Source organism: Apostichopus japonicus, chromosome 13, assembly GCF_037975245.1.
Source record: "Apostichopus japonicus isolate 1M-3 chromosome 13, ASM3797524v1, whole genome shotgun sequence".
NCBI lineage: Eukaryota > Metazoa > Echinodermata > Holothuroidea > Aspidochirotida > Stichopodidae > Apostichopus > Apostichopus japonicus.
Window position 1 is genome coordinate 22,487,050 of NC_092573.1, and position 22,882 is coordinate 22,509,931.

General features: G+C 36.8%; 1 protein-coding gene across 1 annotated transcript in view; it reads left to right on the forward strand.

The window, feature by feature from the left end:
• The first annotated feature begins 6,946 nt into the window (after positions 1-6,946).
• The window catches only part of LOC139978754 (S-adenosylmethionine-dependent methyltransferase Rv2258c-like), a 39,717-nt gene continuing 23,781 nt past the window's right edge, over positions 6,947-22,882 (forward strand). The window contains exons 1-2 of the mRNA XM_071989229.1: positions 6,947-7,504; positions 13,866-14,071. Of these exons, the coding sequence (XP_071845330.1) occupies positions 7,293-7,504; positions 13,866-14,071 (418 nt within the window). The 5' untranslated portion in view covers positions 6,947-7,292. The remainder of the gene's footprint in view (positions 7,505-13,865; positions 14,072-22,882) is intronic.

Sequence of the window (22,882 nt, forward strand, 5' to 3'; positions counted from 1 at the left end):
TGTAATCAAACTAAAGTTAAGATGTATCATTAAGGGATTTAATCTCAAGCATAGAATCAAAAACTTTTTCACAATCAACCGACAAAAAGATGTTTTTTGTGTGCAAGGAACATAATAGTCCGATAAACACAGTAACTAGTTAGGCAACATTCACTTGTATCATAATGAATTAATTAACACTTCTGTCTGAACAAGCATGGGACCTGAAACTCTACAGTGTCTGCCTATAGACCTTCAATCCTCCTAGCCTTCCCAACAGTCCCACACTCGTCATCATGAAAACTTCCATATCTCACTTAAAACTGACCGATCAATCGACAATGTTCGGCTTTCTCAACCAATCGACACTACCCAATTCAATAACCCGCCTTTACCCTTCCCAACCTTCTCAACCCCACCCCCCCCCCCCCGAAAAAAAGGGTATTATATATATGGTTACTTGTCTGCAACATATACAGTAAACATTTAAATTGGTTCAGTCTCTAAACGGTTTTATACTTGGAAATGGTTTCCGACGGCAGCGACGGCGGCGACTTCGTATGTCGACACCACCGGCGCCAGATCGGATAAACGAAACGGTTCGTACTCCGCTTTCAAAAAGTTACTCACTGACGGTGGTCCCGGAAATACTGAAATTATTATGATTTCTTTTCACATTGACAAGTCATAGCCAAAGTAATCTAATAAATTGGAAGCCAAACTGACGTCTCCACTAGTATGCCAAATCTTAAAGCAGAACTACAGGTTCTAAAACTGACAAAAGAAATCTAACCCTATAAATATTGTTCTTTTTCTGATTGGTGAGGACTTCCTACACAAGGTTTGCTTTACCACAAGGAAGAGCCAAATGGTCAGAAGAATATTCAATGTAAACAATGAGAGGGGCCGGGGGGGGGGAAGGGGTGGCAGGGTGTGAGTAGCTACTACCATAAATACGCAACTTGTGTGTGTCATGGTAACTATATTATTCTTGACAAAGTTTGCGGGGAGGGGATGGTGAGTGAATCAGGAGGAACACGGAGAGGTCTCTGGTTTTATTCATTCCTGCAACTGCACAACTTTGTACATATGTCTGTTTTACGATTAATCGAAACACGAAGTATATATATCGTTTGCGAATAATCGCGATATTATCGTTACAGAAGTCGAATTTCCTTTTGGCCGGCCATAGGCTACTATATGAAAGGGGGGGGGGGGGGCAATTGTGTGGTTTTCCACATGTTCCGCTGGTCATTGAAAGCTTGAAGCACACCAGTATCAGCACTTTTCTGCCACCCTGAGCTATCGGTACTGCACTTCTACTTGTTCTCCACGAACCCTATACACATATTATGTGACGTCCATGCTGGGAAGTAACATGTACATAGTCTATGTACATTGTAGGGTAACTGTCGAGGTTTGCTCTTTATGAATTATTAGAATGGGATATATCGCACCCCCTCCCCCATCCCCCATAGATTGAACCCTCCTTCACCGATCCTGCTTTAATTTTAAGAAGCTTTCTGTGATGTCACAACCGATTCCGGCCTCTAAGCATATAACCACTGCAGGGAATGTGGAACTCGTACTAACTGCTTGAATTAATTTTAACCTTTCTTTTATAATTTTTCGATAATCTTGAAGCTGCAAACAGTTTCTAAATATCATATAGGCCTATTTTTCATTGTAGGCAGATTTGTCGCAAATTACAAGCGTTACCACTGAAATTTAAAATGGTCTGAAGAGAAGTGTTACAAAAAAATTATGAGAAATACGGCAAATAACATTCTGACGAAATTGAAGCGAAAAAAATGAGACAAAACATAATTTATTGTGCATGCGTCTTCCTTTACAAAGAGTGCATCGCATTAGATTGGTGGTAAGTATATAGTAAACGGAGAAAACGTCAATTTGGTTTTATGCCGAACAAATTCGGAATTTGTTTTTTAATCCTGAAACGCTACTTTAAAGAATGCGATGACATGGACGTATACAGTATTCCCATCAGTGTAAAGGTTCAAAATGGACAACGTTCAAGCGGAAAGTCTCAGCAAACTAAGCGATGTCATTATTTAGTCTGCCTTGACTTACTGATCCGTGAAGGTGCAAACAGGAATTTCGTATATAACTGTCATAACGCCCCAATGCTTTATATGTAGAGAAACTAATACAATTGAGATCAACATTTCCTCTGAGTAACTTGAATAACTTCCAGGAATTAACGAAATGAAACAGAATGATAGGACAAAAAACGTGGTATACGTGCAAAGATAAAATATACATCGGATGCTTTCTTGTGTAGGTTTGTATAGTCGCTCACCAATTATGTAGTGAAAGGGTAAGAACTGGGGGTCATTAAAAACAGGGTCAGCCAGTTGGGACCCATTCCTAATACCTCTCTAAACTGTACTCCAATATCATGCTTCAAAGCACTGGTATTGACAGAACAAACAGTTCCTAACCTTGATCTGATAGAAACATGATATTCATACTGCTCGTACTGACAGTATGAGTGCTCGGAAGCAAGACATGACACTACAGTATAGAAAACAATTGTCCCAACTGGGTGACATGGTTAGTTACCCTGCATGAATATGCATATGTATACCTTTGTTGTCGCATGCAAATTTGAGATCCTCACGGTAAAGACCATCAGTGTATAAATGACTTCTTACTGTTTATAGTCTGCTTAAACTTGCTAAAGTGTTTTCAGAAACATTTTCATTGAACTTCGTTGACATTAGGAACCGACCTCAAGATTTTGCATATCAAACAATAATGCATCGCATTAAGTTTGTGGGACGCAAAATTTGATTGTCTGTGTTGGAAAAATTATTAAACTGATGTTACGTTACACTCGTATGTATATTTATGAAAATGCACACTTTTATACTATGATAATGCATCAATCAGTTTATCTATAACAACGAAAAAATCCACTTTCCCTAAAATTTCATTTAAATGTAATTTTTTGCCGGGAAATGTTATACAAAGATATATATGTATCAGAAATACGAAACTGGTGGAAAATAATGAATTACTGGATAATATGGAAGGTATAACGAAAGCTTTCAATACATTACAGTGAAAATATAGAAAGAAAAAAAATCATACAACGCTGATCAATATGTACCTTGTTCCGTTGCTGAAATATACAATTTTTATACTATTTCGGAAAGTGCATTGCTCAATAGATTCGTGAAACCGCACATGGATCTAATCATACCATTTCCAACATATAACTGAAAATAGACCTTTAAAACATTTTTTTACTTTCTAAGGTTACATATAATCATTTTCGATTTTGGAGGGACTTAAAGCACCAGATTTGGTGGTGCTATTTATATATGACTTTCTGCGGAATACGAAGATTTCAAAAACACTTGCATAATTTGGAGTACCTCAACTTTAACGGAACAACCTCGAAGTAGGATTTGGACTGATGTTCTCAGAAGTCCAGTCTACGGGCCTGGACCTTACGCCAGTGAAAATTGGACAACATTGAGGAGTCTCAACCGGGATATTGGCTGCAATTAATAACAGAAAGGGCGGTCCTTGTCTTCAAAACTACGTTGCATTTATATATATATATATATATATATATATATATATATATATATATATACCATAAACTGGTGTCGTTTTTTCCCCCACAATATCCTCTTAACTTATTTCCAAGTGACTCATGTATACTATCGAATGGGGCTACAGGTGATTGCCTGTATATGCATCACGTAAAGCACCATAGTGACCAAGTCGGAATAATTATTTCCGTGGTCCATGCTTTCGAGACAGTTATCTGTCAAATCCACAGATAAACACTTTGACTCTTGAGGCGATAAAAGTCATAGTAAAAAGAAAATTAACGCCATAAATATTCCCCTTAAGTTATAGCGCAAATGAAAACTGTGTCATGTAGGCTATATGCTTTACTCTGAACTGGTTACAAAATTATTACCGCAGAAAACACTATATATATGTTTGATCGTAATGATTTTTTTTTTATAAAATGTATTTCATTGTGTAACGTCTCTACAATTTTGTAGTGAATGGCGTGTAGGCGTGTGACGTCATGGAGATTGATGGGGAGAAGTAAAATTATCGTTTGTTATGGGAAGAGATGTCTGGCATTAATTGGATGTAGAGTATCTTGTACAAAGTTTATCAATGACGTAGAGAATTTTACATTTGGGTTGAATTAAGATTACTTTGCTCTAACTTTCTTTTAGTAAATTTTTATATTAATTGACATTTGTAAATGGGAACAAACGTCATGGAAAATGGAGAGATTGTTGATAAACGATTTAACGCTATGATGAGCAACCTCAGAACACGACAATGAAGGTTAAAATCTTAAAAAATATCTTAATAGATCTTAATAGAAGTTTTGAGGCTTTGCACTTTTGTTATAGTGTTACTTTTGTAAACGCTTCGATACTAAAATCTCATTAAAATAAGAAAAATTAAAATTAAACTAGGCTATACTTGTCAGAATCCATGTCAAATAATGAAGAAAGAGTTCAATATTTTTTAGAGAAATTCTGATAAATGTTTTGGATGTCAATATGTTGTATTATTGTCTGGCAAATTGTTTTGAGTTGGAGGAAAATCATGTATAGTACTCACTATAAGTAACGTTGATTTGGTAAAGTAAAAGTCTATATGAGAATGGTCGTAGGCAGGTAGGAGGTTGAGTGTAAGGGGGGGGGGGGGGTGGAGCAATCCTCCCTGGAGAAGTAGACGAAAAAGAAGAAAACTGCTCTCTCGTTACGTATGCTTTTCGCTGAACATGTTAACGGTTACAGGGTACTGCAAATTTGTTAACCGGTTATTGAAAATCCGAGGTTGCTCGCCCCCCCCCCCCCTAACTGGATATTTTATGACATTCATCTATGTGAGGGTGTTTGTTGTTTGATCTGTTAAAATATGAGTTTAAGAATTACCGATCAGCGGTGGTAATTAGACTGGTACACCAACCTCAGAAACTTAAGGGTTGGGGATGGGACAGAACAAAACGATGGTTGACCTTTTAAAGGTCCTTTGTTTAAGAGGTTTCAGAAATGATTAAAAGAGGACAAAACAATGTTAAAAGGGTATTACTTTGAAATATGACAAACATTCTCACAATGACTCTATATGGTCAAATTCGGACGCTTGTCCACAATTAGATAAACAGTGACATTTATTTCACCCCACCCCCCTAAAAAACATATTCATGTTACTTGTAGGGTTGAAAAGCCGATGTTAAATATTTCTTAGAATTTTATGCAACACGACGTCGCTAACAAGCAGATGTTTATGTTCGTCAATTTGTTTCTTTTTTATTAAAGGAAGTAATGACCCTTTGGAGGGGCTTTAGCGGGTAGAAGGGGAGGGGGGGGGGGGAGAGAGAGACTGGTACCAGAAAGGTAATTCTGAAAAGAACAAAATGCAGAGTTGCTGACCGGCATAGACTAAGCTCAAGATATTCATCATCTTCCATACGTGATAAAAAAGACAAAAAAAATCTTCCGGAAAATATCAAGCAATGCCTAATACAAGCTTTAAAACAATCTTCGGCTAGCGTTCGAACAAGCAGTGACAGGAGGGAATTTCTCATAACATGGAGATCGTTGAAAGCAAAGTAACTGAAAAAAACCCTGACAACGGAAAAAATGGTACTTTTAGAAAATGTAGACAAGATCCATTAATAAACGAGGCAAGTTTTCGGTAGGTTTTGAGCCAGATGACAAGGGCAAGGCAGAAGTTGAGGTGGGAGGTGTTGAGAGAGTGGGGGTGGGGTCGGTGAGTGGTGGGTGGGGTCGGTGAGTGCTGGGAGATTAAAGGAAACTATGAATGACAATATCAGTGACTTAAAGCTTGCACAGACTATTGTAATCATTGACAAAAGGGAAACCAAGTAACTTCGTTATAATAGTTGAGTATCAGTAGACAGGAAACTAGGATTCGGGAGATGGTCAAGGTCAATTCAAGGTCAAGGGTTAATTAATAACCAGTGCAGCTCGTTCATGGTAGGTGGGAGGGGAGAGGGGGGTCAGGTGGGGATATGGTTTCTCATATAACGCTCAGAGCAATGGTTTTATAGGCATGGTGCCGTCATACTTTCTACCCCTGGTTTGACTATACTGCCTCGTGCCAGCCCCTCTCCCTCACCCAAGTCACAAACCTGTGTCGAGGTATCTGATCATAGCTACATGTCACAGACATTTCTAAATGAAATTCGTACCAACTCAGAAGTTGTTGCACAGAATGAATTCCAGGAATGTCCGATTTGACACATCACAGAAGCCTATATTATATAAAATACACCCATAAGGTCCCTATATCGGGGACCCATCCCATATCTTCACTTGGTACCTCATTTGTGACCTTGACCCTCTGTCCTGTCGTCGCGTTTGAAAATCCATCAAATATAATCGGTACTCTGGTCGCAAAACATTTACTGATGTAAGATTACTTAAAACAGTAGTAAATATAGCAAGTCGCAAAATTTTATGCCTTGGATTTACGACCCATCGATTTGTTGGACGTAAATTATTTTCATAGTGGGAAAATAAATTTTGATGACATTTATGATTTTTGTGAGCTTATATTATAAGCTGATATACTTCAATAATGAAAGAACGAGGTATAGTCCCACGTTGCGTGATATAAACGAGTACATTTTTTTTGTTGGAAGAAATTTGCAAATAAATTGTATTCAATATTACTGAAAATATTTATAAATACAAATGGTTCATCTCTTTATAAACGTAATAAATATAGAACTTCCAGCGGTTAATTTTTTTTTCTCCATCATCTCTGAACCAGACGATTACAATGCATGCGGAACCAAAACAGATTCTTCCCTCCGCGTTTGACAAAAAAATGTAAAGAATTTAAATTCCACAAATTCAACACCCCTTTGTAAAACATGGACCAGTCCAATTTTGTGTAGTCTGTACATATAAATACCGGTAGCTCGGGTTCTTAGAATGGAAGAGCAGACACTTTCAGTTGAATCGGGGAAAGCCTAAGGGTGAGAATACATTGGCACACTTTCTTTTTTTTAAAAGCAGCGATAAAAAAGTTTTATAGGTTCTTGTCTTTTTCCAGAAGTACCTTTGCAGAGGCCGTAGATTTAGAATTTTTATGTTCTTTGAAAACATTTTAATTGATCCGAATTTTATTTTGCGTTTGAGGGGGTTTGGAGTTTATGGTTGAGTGCAAGAGTACAGTAGAACGCAGGTTCAGGAAATAAATCAAGAGAACTGTTTTACAAGAACAGAAAAGAAAACAACTATATCTCGAGATAGTTATATACCGGGTTTTTAATGGATACAATGGAAGTGAAGAAACCGTCTGGAGTTGGAGTGGACGAAAACCCAGCAGAGTTTGCGGATAGACTCATGAAAACTGTCAACTCTGGCGCTCTGGCTTTAGCAATAAGTCTTGGCGTCGATAACGGCTTGTTTGAAGTCTTGGCAGAACAGAAAGGCCCCAAAACGAGCCAAGAAATCGCCAAAATTGCTGGACTAAAAGAAAGGTAAGCCTGTCCGCTCTTGTTTGCCCTTACACTGTGTCTATGCTTGACCTATTTTCTTTCCCTATTTCTGTGTCACCTACTTTCACGCGGTACAAGAACCTTGTGTTATGATATGTATAGGGTTTGTCAATTTGTACAGCACAGACTGACCGGGAACCCATTGTGATCGTTTCAACTTGCGCAAAATCTGGGTTTCACTGATTCGTTTGTTTTGACCTTAAATCTATTCACATAGCAACAACATCAAGCTTACAACTGGATTTTTTAAGGTCATATTTTCTTTTCGATTAAGATTAACACCTCTTAACACCTTTTAAAAAGAGGCTTTATTATTGTGTTTCCTGCACAATATACGATCATTTTAATAATTTCACAGGATGTCATTAACTCCGTCAGTGGAATCACGTGACCATCATGAAGAGGTTAAAATGAAACGCAAGGATGAAACTATAAAATGTATCGATAATGTTTTTGGTGTGTTTTTAAAAAATAAGTTTCAACGGAAAGGTTTGTGTTATTTTAGTATAAAATCATTGCAAACGAAGGGTTTTGTTGTTTCAGAAGGATAAGAGGATGAAAATTGACTCTTTTTGTCATTTTGACGAAGTAGGCCTATTGCATCTCATCAAAACGACAATTGACATGTTCCTTCTACAATTCCGTTAGATATCAAGTTTTCGTAAGTCGGCAAATCGACTAAAATCAATTGTTTTGTCGTCTTGTGTAGCTTGTATAAGTCGGTATTTAAACAAAATCATTTTTGTTTTGTTGAGATTTCAAGTTATCGTAAAGTCGGTAATTCGACCAAAACCTTCAGTTTTGTCCAAATGTCAAATTATCATAAGTCGGTAACTCTACAAAAATAATTTTTAGTCGTTTTGTCTAGTTTGCAGAAGTCGGCAACTCAAAAAAAAAATCATTTTTGTTTTGTCCAAATGTTACTTGATATCGTTAGTCGATAATTCGACATCAAAATCAAATTTTTGTCTTGTTGTCGAGTTATTGTAAGTTGGCCAAAAAAACAACGTATTTTTGTCGGGATATCATGGTATTCTAACACGGTATCTGGACATCTCGCATGTCCCTTAATGGCTTCCGTAGGAATGTCATCCGCGGTATGAACGATGTGTGCTTACTACATTTAGCTTCCGGCCTGTGACCCCCAATCCCCAAATCCCACCCCCCCCCCACACACACACCCAACGCCTTCTTATTAGTACAGTACGTACAGTGGTTGGATAGCTCAGTCACTAATTCGAATATCGTTGGCGGAAAGAGTTTCTTTGCTTCTCAATATTGTTGTAATATACCAGTCATTTCTAGTGTTTTTTAATGTGCCTATTAAAGTTAAAGCTGATTTAACAACGCAATTCGTTTCATCAAGGTAACGTGAAAGCAATATGACAAGGAAAGATGTTTTGCTTGAGAGTAAAGAATTGATTTAAAAGGGAACTAAATCTATAGCCGAAAGTTTCGCTTGACATACAAACAATAGTTTGCAAAGAACGACGATGGTTAGAACCAATTAACCCCATTCCCCAAACAATGAAGTACACAAATAACAAGCGTCTAAACATGTCCACATGACGTAATGATGACGTAATGATGACGTATGGCGCATTAATTATTGATCTGACGTTAGTTACTTTTCTTTCAGCAACAACAACATATAAAAAAAATAGTCTTATCGGAATGGGTTTTTTTTATTGGTAATATTACCAAAACGTCGATATTTAAGTAATTTTTCAAATTTTGGAAACTAAGTCTATACTGCTGTCCATTGTTCTGCATAAACTACAGTCAATTAAATCACTAGGTTCTGGGTTTAAATAAGCTAACTTTCATTTTTGGAAGTTTCTTCGGCAAAAGTGTCTAAAGTTCGTTACACCAGGGACCTATACCATATATACATACGTTGCGAACTATGACTGTGGTGTATATATAGGGCAATGAAATCTCCTGCAGCCAACCAGCTGCGTGAACAGAAGGGGGAGAGCTAACTTGTTAGTTCTACCATTCAGAGTTCTTTGTAGAAATAATTTTAAAGGAGACTCGTGTCATGAACTATATGAATATTGGCCCAGTAACTATAGGCCTATATACGAACTTAAATGGTGTAGTATATATGCGTTATAGATATATATAATTTAATGGCATGCGCAAAGTTTGGATTAGGCCGACGAGCACGGGGATGGATCGCCACGACCTAGCGGTTTATGGGGTGGTCGTTGTCCCATGTTAACATTCAAATTATTGAATCGAGAAATATGAATAAATGAGTTTCATTTGAAACGGGTGGGATGGGTGACCGTCTTAAAAATATGGACTTGGGAGCATACGCACTACCATGGGTATCAGAACGGGGGTTAAACCCTGTCGCTGAATTTCAAAGTATACAACGCTAGTTTCACTGAACTTCATATATATACATACACATAGGCTACACACACACACACACACACACACATATATATATATATATATATATATATATATATATATATATATAATATAGTATAGAATTGGGCAGGATAAGTTTGTTAACTAAACGTTTTGCAAATAAGAAATCCGAATAGGATAATGAAATAATCCGATTTTCATCATTCTTATCACGGTCATATTTGATGAATATCACCCCACACCCGCCTTCATTTCCTTTCAATCATCCATCTCGTGGACTCGTATAAATTTATTTTCTTTTTAATGCAAAATTTGAATGAAATTCGTTATGTTATGTTAAATGGGTTCTCATTGATTTTTGATTTGTCATCGTGGTAACAAAACAGTACAAATTATGTTACCAAGCTCCAAAATGGAGGTGAATAGGTAACTAGAAAATATTGTTGTGTCTCAGCAAATTGAACAAGCGTGAGCTTAGCAATGTTGAAAGGAACATCAAACAATTGAAGGTATTAATAGCGTCAAGCAAACTCATATTGACATTTCGTCGTGAGTATATACGGTATGTGTGCATTAGACAACTTGTTAAATTGTGCAATTGGGAAGTTGTGATGAGAACAATGCAAAAAATTTCCCATTTGTGTCTGATTTTCAATTACATTGGAAGTGGTTGAGCTTATTTCACTTAACCAGACAGTCTGTATCTGCAATATATTAAAGATAAAAATAAGCCAACCTTTTATGCAAAGAAGTATAAACTGAATCGCCACCACGTATGACATGATATTATAAAAGACGACAACCAACGAAGAACTCACAGACCACATTTTTTTCCTTTAATTTTTAGGGCAAAATAATTCCAGGTTCAACAAACTTTATATCAAAACTACAGTTAGAATTGGTTCCGGAAAGTTAGTATAACGACAGGAGGTATAGGCTTATCAGTTGAAGCTGAATGACAATGCATTATTAAGTCAGGAAACTACGTGTAATTGTGACAGGCTACTATAACAGAGCATAACGGGTCCACGGTCTATCTTGATGTTCTTCTAAATGTAATATACTATATAATAATCTGTTTCTTCAATGGAATGAAGACGGACCAATTTCAGTTGGGAAGAGGCACAATCCGGGGGGATGGGGAAGGGGGGGAGGGGGATGGTACAAACCCCGAGGGCAGTTGGGCATGTGACTTTGATTTGAAGGGAAAAACCACAAAGTAATACCTCTCAACTTTGCGACAGTGTGAATCATCTGTATATTTGCCATACCACAAGTTCCGATATCTATTTTTTCCAGCAACAGGGCACTGTTTATCTGCAATTTTTCAATAACTATAGGCACTTCTATTTTTCAAGAAAAGGGCACTTTTTAAATAACAAAGGCATTCTTCATTGCAATGGAAATAAGATGGTATTTTTTTACTTAGTAGGGGGGGGGGGGACTTCTAGTGTATGGAAAGGGGCACTTTCAAGGTTGTCATATATATACTGTGGAGGGGCGTACCCCGGTTCTCCCGACTTCGCCACCCTTGACCTTCAACTTACAATGGAACAGGAAAGCATAAAAGTTACTGGCCGTTTGAGTAATAAATGAAAATGTAAAACTGAAATAACATCATATAAGGTAAATTTCTGGCTCCAAACGTTTTATATCTACATACTCATTTCAGTGTATCGTGCTGGGTGGATAAGGAAAGTTTATGTAGCCTGTATAATGTTTGACACCAGACCACCAGGGTTTTATTTCTTAGTTTGGTTCCATTTGTAAATGTGCTAACTGTTCCTGAAGCGGAAGCATTGAATAAATCTCCGGGAGCCGTTAGGTACACAATAATATATAGTCCACCCACCACATATCCACTATAGTCCATCCACCCCATATTTGTTACGAAATATTTTCAAAATGGGCGAAACAAAGTTTTCTTGCTTCAAGATAACGTTAACTCGAGATCGTATTTGCAACAAAGTACAAGAAATTGTCGTTGTAGGAAGTTTCCAATCAAAATGTATCAAGCTTATATAAATATATATTTATATATTAATTTCATTTGGTTATAAAACCAAGCCGCAAAGAATATAAAAAATAAAAGTCCTTAATAACTGAAGTAATCAAGAGCTTAAAATTTACTATGCACACGAAATTTTGAGCTTGCTTGCTAAAAGTTGTGACAAAGTATTTTAATAACCTCTAACATTTTGCTCATACCTTTGAAGGCAATAAATGAGATTGTTAATTAAACTGCCAAAAAACCCGTCTTTTTTTGTTTGGTCTTATATCTTTTTAACACATGAGTTGGAATATGTCGATAACCTTTAAGAGTTGAGTAGAGATATATAGTAATATGCTATGATTCATATGATATTGTAATATCGGTCATTTCTACAACATTAATTTCTTAAATATATTGTCTCTTGTGTTATGTCCGCCATGCGCGTTTGATCTCCGTGACCTTATATGCTCGGAGCAATCAGGATTTTGTGAGGTCATGACATGAGGGACGTGGGGGAGGCGGCGGGGTTATGATAGGGTATCGGTGTGGGTACAGCGGAGGGTTGAGAAACGTACTCATTTATAGACTGATTATTTATGGTGGGTTACAGATCTATATGCATATTCCATCATACGTCTTCTTGTTCAGGACTCAAGGGGTCCAAAGCGTCGGGGAGGGGGGTCTCCTACAATTGTCATTTCTTATTATGCCTTGGGAACACTATTGTGGCATTATCAACGTCATCAGAAAATATTATGCAAGTCAAAAAGAACATTTTGTTTTCTCAGGAACTTGACACAAATAAGTGTAGGTTTCGTCTTTGACCTAAATAATTCGAAAAATAAACTCACCCTTACTGAGTGCTAGTTGCTAGTCCTACTTTAAGGTGTATTGTATGCCCTGTGCGCGTGACTAAAGGGTGATATTTTGGTCTGGCATACATATAAATATAAATAAAGTACAGAAAGCTTGGTAAAAGTTAGTCAGGCGTAACACGCAGTACTGCCAGTACAAAAAAAAAATCCTAAAATGTTAATTGTTGTCAAGTCTTTGAACTCAATTAAAAGAAAAGAGTCAACTTTTAGTGCTTGTGAAAGTCGGTCAAAATATATCTATAATGTTAAGCCTTGTCTTAGCGTAGCTTAGAAACCAAAAATAATTTCCGTTACGACAGAAGACGCTGATAAATGTAAGGTGATATGTATTTAAAAAAAGAAATACTAAAGAAAAGTGATGAACGCTCTATACGCATTTTTTTCTATATAGAAATCTTTTTTTTTTTACAATCTTTGTTTTTTCTAAAATTTTAAGGGAACAAGTTTATAATTCCTATTCGTTGATTTACAATGGTTGTTGGTTGTCTCAAGGGTAGGACCCGTTACGTAATTAGGGTAGGGTAATTGTAACCACTGGTGGGACCCATGCACTTATATTTGCATCCTTTTGTGCTCTGGAAATACTTATACATTAATGATGGTAGTATATATGATACTGCCAATTGTGAATGAAGGTGAATACATTTATTGATTGTATTTTATCTTTTTAAAAAATTTTTATCTTTGTTCGTGTTTTTTTTTAAATTTCGTGCGGTTTTACTAACTATTGCTTTAAAGCAATGATTCGTTATTTTATTGTCTATATGAACTCGGGGATTAATTGTATTATAATGTTAGAGAATGGATGCATTGGTCGTGGGTAACATTTTTTATTGAGATAAAAAATGCTACATTTGTGTCATTTGTCGTTTGTTTCCCTTTGTTTTAACGAATGTTACAGAATAACTGAGAACGATTATCGTGATTATTATTGTTAAAGTTAATTGTTATCTTTTGTTTCGGAATGTATGAGAACGGCTATAGAAGCAATTGGTCGTGAATAATGGCGTTGACTTCACTGTTCGTGGGTAATATATTGTTGAGATATATTTTGGAATTTCATTGTGACTTGCCTTTTGTTTTGTTTCATTAGGTATGTCAGAGAATGGCTCGGAGCAATGGTTGTGGGTAATATTGTCGAGATGGATTCAGAAAAGGAAGAATACCATATTCCCGAGAGGAGGAAACCATTTCTAAAGAAAGGACCTTACAATATCGTGGCATTCTCTGGGTTGGTCCCGTTGCTCTGCCAAGCTTATAATCAAGTATCGGACTGCTTCAAGGAAAATGGACCAGAAGGTAAGAGCCCCCCCCCCCCCAAAAAAAAAAAAAAAAGATTTACCATCATCATTGGTTATTTTTTAGATCCAGAAAAAAAAAATAAGGTACAGTGTGCAGGGGATGAATGAAGTAGTTCAGTTACATGATTGCGTATACTGATTTGCAATAATTGAAATTTTCAAAAATTGGTATACAGCGAAGGTTACTGGTGGTTGGGAGGGGACCAAGAGAGGAATGGGGAAGGGAAGAAAGCTTTGAAAGGTCTGACCGAAGTAACAGGATACAAGGTTTAAAATATTTAACAAAATGTTTAGACAAAGTTACATATATCGTGATAAATGCATATGTTTTGTAGTTAAATACAATAGGGTAATATTGCAGGTCAGTATATATTATTAGGACCATAATGCCGTACAATTCCGGTTACAAGAGTACAGCCTTCGGTGATAATGTTTTCTATATCTTTATTGGGTGTTGGGCGTTGTGGTGAATAACCATATAGGGTCAGGCACGCGTATTGAGGACATAAGTATAGTACGCTCTTACTATACGCTCTAATCTTATTCAGCCATCCAATAGACTTTGGATATAAAAATTGTAACGTTTGATTAATTTTTTAAAGTAATTAAGGAAAATGGATAAATGATATTATCTTAGCGTACACTTTGCTCTTATGGGTATTGCATTTTCTCAATACATCTAACGGAACTACGCTTTATTAAAAATTAGCATCCCGGGTCCACCCCCACCCCACACCACCATCACCATGCAGTTGCCCCACCTTACCCTCACCCTTTTCTACACTGCAGTTTTCAGAACGTATATTAATCATCAACTTTGATGACGAAAAATATAAAAAGGCCATTTCAAGATCTGCAATCCTATACAATTTTCAATGAGAGAATTCCTACTGAATGTAGATATGAGAAGGAAGAAAGGTTTTTTCATTTGTCAAAATAATTTCTCTATGTGGATTATAATGGTCTTCTATGATATCTTGGCCAATACAGAATTATCTAACACGTGGAATATTGCATCTGAATACCTTTTAAGCGAGCATTATCGCTATTGCCATCGGTTAGCTATAGATGACTCGTTTCCTAGTATAGTATATATATATATATATATATATATATATATATATATATATATATATATATATATATATATATATATATATATATATATAGCTCAAACTAACGTTAATTCTGAAGTTCCAACATGTACTTTATCCATCTAACCCTACTAACAAAATGCATGTCATATATCTGTCATATAAGATAATAATAATAAAAATAAAACGAGATATGAAAGTTGACAAAGGCAACAATACTGAATGACGCAAATTAGATAGAGGAATGAATGATATCTGTAATTTCGAGATAGATATTAAAAAAGTTAATTGAACAGAAAGACATCCTGGAATCCTGAACGATTCAAAGACCAAATATATACCGTCGACACATTTCCTTTGATTTTAGCCCGAACCATCCACCCAAGTTGTCAAAAATAAGGCAATTGATAAATTAACTCGATTAGTCGGTAGCCTATTGATGTACGGTCGTGACTTATAAACTGTGAATTTTTGCGTGAGACGGTGAAGTATATAATGTGTCCAACAGAGTGGAGCTGATGAAGTCTGTTCTGTATATTTGTTCGGTTTCAGCTGGCTGGTCAGGGTCCGCGAGGGATATCATGTATGTTGGGTTGAGAGCAGTGGCGTAGTCAGCATTCTATTGTTAGGGGGGGGGCAAGATTTGTCTTAAGGGGGGGGGGGGCAACCCCGTGATGGTTGATGGTAGGAATTACCAAGAAATATATGTAATAATGTGCACCTTGTCTGCACAAATACACATCCAATGGTTCAGTGGAACATGACACACTTTCACTTAATTTACCTCTATTGCAGAGACAGTAATATCTCGGTCTGATTACCAAGTTCTGACCTTATATGAAGTATGAACATTGAGCCCTGAGGTATGAATACTTGTGATTAGAACTCGAAAAAATGTAAAAAGGAGTATTTTGAATACATCACTGGATTTCATTTGGGGGGGGGGGGCAAGGCTGTAGCACAACGCAAATCGGGGGAGGGGGCATTGCCCCCTGACCCCGCCCCCTCTGGTTACGCCACTGGTTGAGAGTGGTATAGCCGACTATAGTCCTAATCAGCAGTGCGTCTGCAGAATCATTTCAAGTATAGAAGCAAGGCATGTTCACTTTCTTGCATGGTTTTGATGTACCGATTTCATTTGTTGTTGTCAAAACAAGGAATTTAGTATTTTTCTTCGAACGATTTTTAACATGAAAAATGAAATCTATCGGTGATTTTGCAATATTCTATGTACTTATTGCATGTTAACTCGGGCAATGGTCAACATAAACTTGAATTCAACGAAAATTCATCAAAAGAGCCATTATTTTTTCTTTTAAGTTAGAGAGTTTCAAAACTATTGAAAAACGTTATTTCTACAGCTTATGCAAAATGGACTAACTGAGGTTTCAGTGTTTGTTTAATAGTCATAAGTATTGGCCCACATTTTCGTTAGGAGTTCCAAAGTACCATCCTAATTGTTGAAATTCTCCTAGAATATTAAAACAGGCAATCAAATGTATCAGTGTGGAATTATAAGCGGCAAGAAAGTGCTTGTTGAAATTTGATTAAGGGTGACCATTATCGGAATTTCTAGCATATTTTGGGGCCATATCTGATGATCTTTAAAGTATGTTAAAATAAAGATATTTAAAGATCGTCGAATATTATGGACACTTTTACTGACGATAACTAACTTTGCTTAATGCCTTCATATACGATATTTATACGCTTTGCTAAAATGCGTTAATGACATACATGATGAAGAAAGAATAACATTCCATCTTGTTCAAATTCAAAGTTTAGTTTTCTTAAAATCCCTATATAACATTATCAGCATGCATGGAGATACACGCATGCAACTCGTGTGTATAAACGCTATGGGACATACGTAAATATTTCTTACTCTTATTACCAATTTTTTAATTCAAAACTACCGCTGACCCCGCTACGAACCGTAACTTTGTTGTTACTATGGTGACTGACTTGTCTATCAAGATTCATGACTGGTGTTTATATCAAGTCTTTTCGTTCGATGACAAATTTGAAACACCAAGTTTAATCAATTTTGGTTGTACCTAGAAAAGGATAAAAAACAAACAATATCTGATTGATTAAAAAGTCACCATCCTTCAAATCCTTATGTTTTTGTTTCCTTTTACGATTATAAGACTCTTGGCAAATAATTGTTGAGGCTTTAACACAAGCCTTATAATATTCCTCTATGGGTGGCCACACAAACCTCCTCTATTATACATTTCACTGTAAGTGAAAGGATCTCCTTACAACATTTGATAATACTTATGCCCGCCCGTTTCCTGTAAATCGATTGAACTTCGAATTTGTAACTCACTTTGAGGTGAAAATCAAAACTAGGGAAATGTGACATCTTGAAAGGCAGATTTTTTTTTATTGAAAAGGGAAAAAAATAGCCTAAAGCTAAAAAGAAAAAAAAAAGAAGGTTTGCAATGAAAAGCCACGAAAAATGGTAAAGCAAAACAAAGAAAATCGTGGTAGGATTTCGGGGGAAACGTTTGCCGAAAAGATTACAAATTTGGGACAAACTATTCGAAAAAATTTAGGCTAAAGTATAAGTGATAATCCTGAAGCTATGTCGACCTGTTTTGTTAACGGTCTTTTACGACAAAAGGCATCGCTATTTGCGGGGTTAACCCGCAATAGCAAATGCTGAGGATGTAGGACAAATTTTTTATTTATTTTTTACTTGAGAGAGAAGGAGAAAGAGAGGAAAAAATATGTCGGAAGTATTGACACGTTTTTACAAACATTGAAAGTTATGAATTCAGGAAGGTATAGGTTGTTAAAGTCCAAGAGAAGGTGATCAAAAGTTCGCCTGCAATTATTGAAATATCTTATTCTCAATTGAGGTAGTAAATTTGGTTTACAAATAAAACAGAATCAGTTTCGGACCGAAAAAAGCAAAGAAACTAGGCTAGCAACAGTCGTTGCAGATTAGTCGAGAGTTCCTCAGAGGACATATGTAATACCAGAGCATTACTCCTATAGGCAGGAGAAGACCGCCTTCCCCGTCCCCCAACCCCCCCCCCCTCAACTTATAGTGGTCCTATAATGGATTGCAAGGGCGTAGGAACCGGGGGGCTGGGGGGGCGCCAGCCCCCCCAGTGAAAAATGTGGAGGGGCGGAAGTATCATTCCGCCCCCCCGCTTCGCAAGTCAGAAAACCCCTTTTTCATTTCCAAATGAGAAAAAAATCTCATTTGGAGCACCAAATTGCATCTAAGGCCAGGTGAAAATGCAAAAATATATACAAAATGGAGTGGGTGGGTTGAAGTATGCTATATTGCACCAAATTGCATCTGAGGCCACCTGGAAATGCAAAAATATTCCAAAGGGGAGGGGGACACCCCCTCCCCTTAGACCCCTCCCCCAGGCCGGCCATCAGTCTTCAGCCCCCCCACTCAAAAGTTCCTTCCTACGCCACTGATGGATTCGTTTACTAATTCTGACATCCTTTACAGATATTCTAATCCGTAGCGAGGTCTTCTTACATAACAAACCATAAATCATGCGTTCGACTGCTATTGCAGCACATACACTCAACGAAGGGGGCCGCTACTCCTTCCACGTTCAAGGCCTTCTAAGTTCAACTCAGAATTCCAATTTAAGAGGTCCTTATAATATCGGAGTTCATTTGTCGTGCTCGCCGAAGAGCAAGGAAAGTAACTAGGGAAAGAACGGGTCTGAAGGAGGATAGGCGGTACAAGGTTACTTCCTTAAAACCATATACCGCGGGTATATGTTGGTCCTGATGATGGAGGGGTGGGTGTGGTGGGGGTAGGGAGAGGGGATATAGCTTACAATATCGGGCTCATTTGTCGTGCTCGCCATAGAGCTATGAAAGTAACTAGAGAAAGATGGGGCTGTAGGAGGAAAGGTGTTACAAGGTTTACTTCCTTAAAACGGGTATGAAACAGGTTTAGGCCTACCTTATACCGCAGGAATATGTCGGTCCTGGTGAGGGAGGGGTGGGGTGGAGGTGGGGATGTGGGAGGGGAGGGTGTGGGATATAGCTCGACATGAGAGTAGATTGTGACCATCATTGATGTGGAATTAATGTTATTAAACTATTGCTTCTTATTTCGAAAACTGTAAACACCGAATTAGACCACAGCTTAGTTTCATGATGTTAGAACTCAGTTTGGGTTATACTCACAAAGTCAATCCACAAACGTCTCGTTCGACAAATTTTGTGGAACATGAAATTTTTTCTTCTCTTCACATGTATCATTACTGTATCCACCAACAACATAATTGCATGCAATCGATATATGTATATCTGTAAGAAAGTAATTATGAAAATACAAGCATGCAATGCCGGAAAGACATGAGATATGTATTATTATTATTACACACTAGCCGCAATGTAGCTGAATTCGTTATGATAATGAGGTTCTAATATCAGCTGATCACTAAAACCTTTCTTCGCCCTCTCATTACGCGAAATTTTTAATTTAGTCAATTATGGAAAAGTCGTTGAAAATTTGCACCCGAAAAATGCAAAGCTTATTCAAAATGTCGGCTCAAAACTGCATGTACCTACATTGTATATATTGTTCTAATCTTCACAAGGTAGGATATACATGGTATGATATACAAGGTAGTATATACAGGAATACTTGGAAAAGGCCATGCACAGAAATGTTTCCCAATGACGTAAGCAGAGTCATAAGAGTGACGTCACAGAAAGTTCTTTGAAATAATGACGATTGTTTATGAAATGAAAAGAAGCGGTACAATGACGTTTGTTCAAATATTTGGGGCAAACATTGAGATTGGCCTTATTAGCAACGAATTAGCAGTCCAGTAATTCCCTCTTAACTACACACAGAGGGGAACACCAATTAGGCACCGATAGAGTCAGCTGTAGGAAGGTCCAATCTTGCTTGTCCCCTTTTCTCACCTATACCTTATGTCTTATATTTCACTAAAGTGGAAACTTAAGTTTTGACGCCATTGCTGATATTAATCTTACTTAACTGAAATTAAGTAACCTATAGTGTTAAGTGACAACGTGAAACGCTATGATACCCGATATACTAATAGTACATTCTGGCGACTTTTTCCGGAGTCAAAGGCTTTTTTCTTCGACCTTGTTGTAATGATTGTGTGGCAAATACAAAAACAGATCGGTAAATTTTCTTATTTTTTTAATGATAACGTTATTCGTGAACTATTTGTAGGAACCGCGTTCGTGTGGAGTTACAGTCCATGTTAACCCTGGTTTTCTTCTTTTTTAAATGTCATCAAAGATTGATGTAGTTCATGTTACTATAGTAATGATGGTAAACATTGACACAAAAGTACAGCCAACCTTTGTAGTTCAAAAAGCTCTTTGTAACAAAACAAACTTCCTTTCGACCGGAAAATATTTTCAATCATCTCTTTAAACATCTCTAAACCATATTTGTTTTAATTATGAATAAATTGTGTTTAGGTAAGTTATGTGACGAAATGTGTCAAATTCATTATCATCATCATATCAAAGATAACACTTTAAAATAGTTTACGATCTGTAACTATTCTAAATGTCCCTTTCCCCCCCATTTGTGATAGTGTCATTGAGACGAACGTACTTGAAATACACATCGGAAGTTATAATTTGACCACTGATGTCACTAATATATAGGGAGTTAGATGCACTTTCGTGAATGTGGGAATAACGTTGTTCAAGTATTCCGGTTGAATTAGTATTGTAATGTGATTGAACACGGAAATAATAATGAAATGTCACGGCCACACTATATGAATGCTGTAAAATATGAGAAATCGTTAAAAGCTGCAAACTTTCAGTGATAAAACATATCAAAAATTATCAAAATATCTATATTTAGAAATGATGAGTGCCTCGTACCCTATATCGTGGTGAACGAATGAAACATTTTTTTTTCAGCCTGGGGAGGGAGGGGGAGGGGGGGTGTGTGATTTCTTCACTTATCGTAAAAATTGTGAGTAATTTTTGTAAATTGTTCATTGTTATCTACACGTCCGTTTCGTAAACATGTAATAACAATATGAAGATATTTCTACTTTGGAAGGCGAATCCGTCGTTACCATACATGATTTAGTTATTGACATATTTAGTTTGATTTCTTTTTAAGTTTTTTTTAAAGTTTAAATTGAGGTTCACTCTTGAGTGAACATTGTTACATACATGGCTGATTGCGGATGTAGTAAAATGAAAAGAAAGAAAGATATAAATAACCATGGACCAACCAAATCAGAAAGATTGAGCATTTGTCAACATTGCTTTATAATCCGAGTAAATGGCATTTAATTCGGTGCAAACAACGATTCAATCAGTTTGCAACAATAATTTTAATAATAATAATTATTATGATGATGATGATGATGATGATGATGATGATGATGATGATGATGATGATGATGATGATGATGATGATGATGATGATGATGATGATGATGATGATGATGATGATGATGATGGTGATGGTGATGGTGATGGTGATGGTGATGGTGATGGTGATGGTGATGGTGATGGTGATGGTGATGGTGATGGTGATGGTGATGGTGATGGTGATGGTGATGGTGATGGTGATGGTGATGAAGATGATGGTGATGATGATGATGATGATGATGATGATGATGATGATGATGATGATGATGATGATGATGATGATGATGATGATGATGATGATGATGATGATGATGATGATGATGATGATGATGATGGTGATGGTGATGGTGATGGTGATGGTGATGGTGATGATGATGATGATGATGATGATGATGATGATGATGATGATGATGATGATGATGATGATGATGATGATGATGATGATGATGATGATGATGATGATGATGATGATGATGATGATGATGATGATGATGATGATGATGATGATGATGATGATGATGATGATGATGATGATGATGATGATGATGATGATGATGATGATGATGATGATGATGATGATGGTGACGACGACGACGACGATGATGATGATGAAGGTGACGATGATAATGAAGATGATTACATTATTTGCGTGAATAATAACCATTTAGTGTTACTTCATTTCTTTCTTTCTTGAATGATTTCTTTCATGCCATTGGAAGACAAATATTATGAAAAGATTCTTTTCCATATTATTTTCCTTCTATTGTCGTAAATGGAAGGTAAATAAGAAAGGTGATCAGCTCACCTATAAGTTTATCATGGGCCGACCTGCAGGCCCTCGACGCCACTGCAGATATACCAATACCAACAGAGTATAGCATAAAGTCACCACCGCCTCTTATTGTTGATATCGCTAGGCTATGTACCACGGAGAGTATAGGAAGCGCGGGAGTGGTTTAGGAGTGCTGGCTCGAATGATCGTATTAGATAATTATTTGGTAAACAGAATATTAACAAAAGAGCAAGGGCACACCACCTATGATTATTGAAACCAAACCCGAAGAAAACTTTTAATTAACAGGATTCAACGCGTTCACTCAAACGTTCACACAGATACTTTATATGTTACAACTGTTGGACGCCAACCCTGTATAACACTTAATGATGAACGCCAATATGTATACCAATCCAATTCTCCGCCTTATCGTTACCTTGTACAGAGATTTAAAAAAAAAAAAAAAAAGGGAAGCTGAGACAATGATCTTTCTTATAAAATTTACGATTACCTAAACTTAGGACAGGTGTCTTCATGTTGTGGAAAAGGATTGAATGACTTTTAA